This window comes from Echinops telfairi, unplaced genomic scaffold (genome assembly GCF_000313985.2).
Source record: "Echinops telfairi isolate 266 unplaced genomic scaffold, ASM31398v2 ScPeMD7_10;HRSCAF=50, whole genome shotgun sequence".
In the NCBI taxonomy this organism is placed as follows: Eukaryota; Metazoa; Chordata; class Mammalia; order Afrosoricida; family Tenrecidae; genus Echinops; species Echinops telfairi.
The window spans coordinates 10,475,318-10,481,685 of NW_022103907.1; the positions used below are offsets into that span (position 1 = coordinate 10,475,318).

Here is a 6,368-nt window from a genome sequence, read left to right on the forward strand (position 1 = left end):
CTTTTCTGTTGTCCATCACCCTGGGAAGGGGTTATAGGTAGATCATTATGATTGGTTCCCCCTTTCTCCCCCCACCCTCCTGGTATCACTACTCTCATTTTTGGTCTTGAGGGGTTTATCTGTCCTGCCACCAGGGCTCCAAATGAGAACTCATATATTAAATATTTACTAGATGGCCAGGCTATGTTAGCGCTGGATATAAGGTTTGCGAATATTGTATAATTTAAAATTACAATTATTTTAAAATAATAGCGAAAAGGTTTAAAAGGAATAAAACACTCCTAGAGTGTCATTAGGAGAAGGTATTTGGAGAGAAAAATTATACAATTGTAAAGGGCATTTCAGGATGAGGAGGTTGCATTAGGGCTAGACACCCAAAGAGATTCTACTTACCATCATGCGCCTCTCTACTCTCACTGCCTTCGAGTCGAAGCCAACTCATAGTGACCCTACAGGACACAGTAGAACTGCCCCGGAGACGCCAAGACTATAACCTTTCACGGGAATTGAAAGTCTCTTCTTTCTCCTGTGGAGCTGCTGGTGTTTTCACCAGCCGAAAACTGGTATTTTCAAACTGCCGAACTTAGGGTCGCAGCCCAATGCATAACCGCTACTCCACCAGAGCTCCTATTAGGTACCTAGAACTAGGTACTGTATTTCCTTCTTTTTCAATAGAGATGCAATACAATAACCATCCATTTCATGACTCCCAAAACCAACAGTAAGAAAAAAATTCCTCAGAAGTAATCAGCCTCGTATAAATTTCAAGTCTTTAAACTGACTATTTGAGGGCTCACTCTCCTTTTCCCAGTCAGGTTATTCATGCCCATATTAACAAATCCATCCTAAAATACATAAATGCCAGGAAAGCTGCGATTTTACTAACACCCTAACCTTCATACATGATCTGTTTTGTTTTTTAATCATTTTATTGGAGGCTCTTACAGCTTTTATAACATTCCATACATCAATTGTTTCAAGCATTTTTGTACATATGTTGCCATCATCATTTTCTAAACATTTACTTTCTATTTGAGCCCTCGGGATCAGCGCCTCTTTTTCCCCGCCTGTGTTCCTATAATCAAAGTTGACAACAACGCTGTCTTCATGCACTGAGCTTTGTAGAACAGCCACAGATAAAATCAGAGTCATGCTGTAGGGGCCCAGAGCATCTGAACCAGGATGTGGGGCTTTACTGCACAAATGGAGCCCAAAGAACACCATCAGGTAAGTGTTGGTCTGCTAACTGCTAATCAGGGTTGGCAGTTCAACCTATCAGGAGCTCCTCAGGAGAAAGATGAATTTGCACCTGTAAAGCTGTATAGCCTTGGAAACTCTCCAGAGGGCTGCTCGGAGTCAGGAATGACTTGATGGCAGTAGGTTTTGTTTTGTTTGGGGGAATGTCCCCAAGGACAATGATAAAAGAAAACCTCCACCTCTGCCCGACCATACATGTACTGCCTAGCTTCTGCTCCTGCTGCATCATTGCCTCTACAACACCTAATAATACATATATGAATTTCACTACCACATATGTAAAGTTGACACAGGTTTATCAACTTTACAGCTATATAAACATGTTTTATATATATGGCTATATAATTTATAGAAAAACTTCTATCTGTATATAAGATAGGTAACACAGATACAGATATAGCTATTGGAGCGAGGTAGTTTTGTTTGTTTTCTCCCATTAGAATGTAAATTCCATGCAATCAACATTTTGTGTTTTATTTCCTGCTGAATCTTCAGTGCCTAGAACAAGAGCTGGTAATGAAGAGCTGGTAATGCAGTAGACAATCAATAAGTGTTTGTTGAATGAATCAACATACAAATCATTTCCCATGGAAACTACTCTGGAGTTTCCAATTAATTGAATTTTTTTATTCCTCTTCTCCCTATCCCCACCCTCCATTAAATTTTCAGAAGAAAGAAGCTAACAAACTCATATTTTTTTTTTACAAGCTCATATTTTAAAAGAAAAGTTGCAAGAAAATCCTCTAATCCATTAGATTTAGCTCAATTTTTCTAAAATAGAATAATAGTACTGTAAACAACTTTCTTTTTTTTTAAAGTTTTGCCATATAATTCAATGTTTCGAATACATTAAAGAGTGGTGCAATCATTACCACATCAATTTAGAACAGTTTCGTCATTGTGTACTCATCAGTATTGTTAGGTGCTATTGTTATCAGCGCCTCATTCCCCTCCAACCTCCTCTGCCATAAATAACCCTAGGAAACTATTGTTCTAGTTACTGTCTCTGTAAGTTTGCCTATCTTGGATTTCATACTCCATATCAAGGAAATCGTACTCCCACCACCACCAATAAAAAGGGGAACTAACTTTCATAATGCAAAACCACATTGAATTATTAAATAAATAGGAAATCATTTTCAGAACACTGAGTTAAAGAGGATTTCAACAGCAGGTTAAAAAAACAACAACAGTCAATCCCAGCTAGTTTCAGCTCTCCTAGATGCCACTGTGCTACATAATTCATGGTCTCTGTACAGAATGATTTTGTTACCCAGCTAAAAAGAGCATACAGCACAGAACAATTGGAGAATTAGGTGCTAAAAACCTATAGTTAGCAATTGAGAGAATGTTCAAGAAAAGACACTGCAAAGCTGAGCAATACTTAAGAGTTTTAATATTAAAAAAGTTAACTGCCTATTTGACATCTCAAAAGTCTTCGTATATTACACAACATCAGCCATCTGAGAGAAAGACTTTAAAATGAAGCAACTGTGACAGTGTGTACTGTTGATCTGCCTCATTAACATTGAATGTTACCAATTGGTCTGGTCATTAGACTAATATTTGGTTATTTTACACTTCAAATTAATAGATTCTTAATTGGATTAGGGTCATTTCATGGCTACTGCTTAAGTCTAATTATCAAACCTTTTAATTTCACAAAATTATGTAAGTATACAACTACGATTAAAAAATTCAAACAATACAGATTTCATTTTTTTCTAAATATAAGACTTCCTTCCGTACTATCCGCCTGCTAAGTTTAATTCTAAATTAGGGCACCTGTTCAGAAATTGGTCCCAAGGAATGACACGGCTCAAATATTTTCAATATTTACTTTGCAAAACTCAGTTAAGTTCAATGCTGGGATTTTTAAACAATGAAGATTTGGTCATGAGTTCCCAAATATGTGGCCATACAAATATCATGGAGTGAATTTACTGTTTTTCTAATCTCACGGTCACTATCGCAATTTGGATCACTACTTGTTGATGGGAATTATTGCAGCATCTTTAAAGTTTTTCTATGATTTTTGCTATTTCTTGTAGGTTTTTTTGGTTTTGTTTTTGGAGAAAAAAGAAAAAAATATCCTTTTTATAGGGAAACAAACTGAATGCAGTTTTACATGGACAGCAATCTGGACAGTATTCATTAAAGCCTTTTGGAATGTGTACTTCCTTTGACTCAGTAGTGTCACTTTTAGAAACTGATCTGATAGAAATAAAAAAGAGTGTGCAAAGGTTTCTATTCTGTAAAAGGATGCTCACTCGCCTCCAAGTTTTTCTGATCTTTAAACATAACACACAAGTTTTCAAAGTCTAATTGCTTTGCAACAATAAAAGGTTATATTTTAGACACAAATATTAGACTATAATGAAACCAAAACCGAAGCAAAAAATAAGTAGGTAGTCTGCCATAGAAGCCTCAAATTGACGGGATGTATGGAGTAGCTAGGGTTTTTTTTCTGCAGTAAATAAAAAATTTTGAAATATTTTAAATAATAATGTTTGGTAATAATATTAATCCAGTTGTTTTTCAATAAATTTTCAGACCTCTATGATGAAGGCTAAAAGGTGTTTTTTTTTTTAATCTATTAAACATTCACATTTTTCTAGTTCTTTTCCCCCCCAAAGTTTTATTTATTTACTTTTTAAAAGATCATTTTATTGGGGCCTCTTACAGCTCTTATAACAATCCATGTATCAATTGTATCAAGTGTATTTGTACATATGTTGCCCTCATCATTTTCTAAACATTTACTTTCTATTTGTTTTTTCTAGTTCTTAAAGAAATTAGAATTCTAAAAATTAGTGTGTTGAAAGTTATTAGCAATCAATTTCAACTCCCTGCTTAGAAAACTAAATAAATATCAACTCAATGTTATGCTAGCAATATGAAAGAACAAAAACATTACACTTCAAATAGTAACTACTTCTTAGTAACCTTACTGTTGCAAAGCCTATCTAATATCAAATAAGAGGTGTTTAAAAGTAGATTTGTATAAATCTTCAATTTTGGATTATTCACTTTTTATGAGCAGCACTTACTGTTCGGTTCTTCGCCAAGAGCAACCAATGTCTCAAGAACCTTGATCCCTTCCTGCACAGCCACAAGTTCAGTGCTACTGGTCGGTTTGCTTCTTTCAACAGCTTTTAGCTTTTCAACCACGATTGGAGCTAATGAGTGGATATAGGGAGTTGAAAGGGCACGATTGGAATGCTGGAAGACTGAGAGGAGAAGCTGGTAACATTTAGCTTGAACCTACATAAGAAAAACAGTTTATTACTTAACATGTATGATACTTACATGCTCTACATCACATTGCATGTCAATATGTTCTGAAAAGGAGTGAAACTGTAGGGTGAAAATAGAAATGTGTGATGCATTAATGCCATTTGCAACTTATAGAAGTGAAGTAGAATGATTGAAATTTCAATAAGCTAATTAACACTAACTGAAGATCAATTAAACAAATAATAAGTATACAGAGTTGCCAAATTGCCACAATTGTATAATTTGTACAGTTCTACAGTGTGGAAAAAATTAGAAGCCAGGAATTCTAATGTCTGTTTGTAATTCTACCTTTGACTTTAACAATTCATTAACAATATCCTTTCCCTTTCAGGAAGTTACTATTTGAATGCTCGCAACGAACACTGCAATGATACATTGCTTAGATATCTCAACCCAGCTTGGGATCCTGGGAATGGTTGTTTACGCCAAGTTAAGCATGTCAGGTGTAGAAAATCAAGTCTCATGGGCTCCATTTTAGATTAGAAAGACATGGCATGAATAATGACAACAACAAAATCAAAACTGAATAAACGAAAGAAGGTCTATCAACATCTAGACAATTAGTAGCATAAAAACGTTTTGGTGCTTGGTAGAGCAGATTGCTCAAAGGCAGCGAGACCCCAGAAATATTTAGGGAGTATTTTAAAAAATACAGACCCCTGGGCCACGAAGCCCTAAGCTGCTTCTTTTTCTGACTTGCAGTCAAGATTGAGAACCATTAGACTTAGACATTGGAAGGCCATCAAATAGTTTCAAGAAAAAACAAGAGTTTCCAATAGGTTCCTTAAGATAGTGATATAAAATTCTTTCAGGTCTTTAATGCCATTCAAGTACACACAATTACATATTTACCTTACAGTCTCTAACAAAATGGCCCAGGATTTATCAAATATTTCAGATACTACATAACTTCTGCATATGTATATGAAAAAACACATATGCAAAACCATAAAACCAAGCTTACTGCTACTGAGTCAATTCTGATTCACAGGGATCCTTCTTTTAGGTTTCTGAAACTATAAATTTTTATAGGTGCACACAGCCTCAACTTTCTCTGGGGGTGCAGCTGGTGGGGTTGAACTACTGGTGTGAGGAGCTCAACCCTTAACCAACAGCACCACCAGGGTTCATTTCTCTCCACAAAGAGGTTGCCAAATTAACCAAGTCAGAATAAAAAAACTTTAAGCTAAAGTATATGGAAAATAGATATTAAAATAAATTGATAAAAGTATTCACAGAGAGTGTGGTAGTTACATAATATGGTGTCAATTTGGGACTTGAGAGGATAAAGAGTGAAGGGTGGAGTCTAGTCTGTCAATCAGGTCATAGCCAATGAGGCCTCTGTGTGGGCAGGGCCTTCTCCTGAGAATCCTGGGGAATCCGGAATTTACCTCTCTGGAGATGGAGACACTCTTCTCTCTGCTCACTCCCTGGGAGACACTGAAGCTGACAAGACAGATGGAACTACGCTAGTGCCCTGAGCTGGAAAAGCCACACAGACCTACCCTGAATCAACCAGACCTCTGAAGCCAGAGAAGCCACATAGAGACCCCTGCCAGCACTGAGATGCTTACAATGCCACTGGATCCAAAGACTTTCTACCCACTGGCCTGTGATGGTCCTGCATTTAGTGTCATTGCTTCTGTTTCGTGAGTCTGAAGATTTTATAGGTTGGTATCGGACATATGGGCTAATAACAGACTTATGGGCTTGGACTGGACTGGGTTGGGATGTTTTCTTAATATTCAATTACTCTTGTATATAAACCTCTTTTTTTTGGTCTAACTTGGTTTTACTGCAGTATATTACAGCCT

At 36.4% G+C, this 6,368-nt stretch overlaps 1 protein-coding gene across 1 annotated transcript in view; it reads right to left on the bottom strand.

The window, feature by feature from the left end:
- The window catches only part of HEATR5B (HEAT repeat containing 5B), a 137,421-nt gene that overhangs the window by 1,447 nt on the left and 129,606 nt on the right, over positions 1 to 6,368 (bottom strand). Inside the window, exon 33 of the mRNA XM_004711165.2 lies at positions 4,308 to 4,521. Coding sequence (XP_004711222.2) covers positions 4,308 to 4,521 — 214 coding nt within the window. The remainder of the gene's footprint in view (positions 1 to 4,307; positions 4,522 to 6,368) is intronic.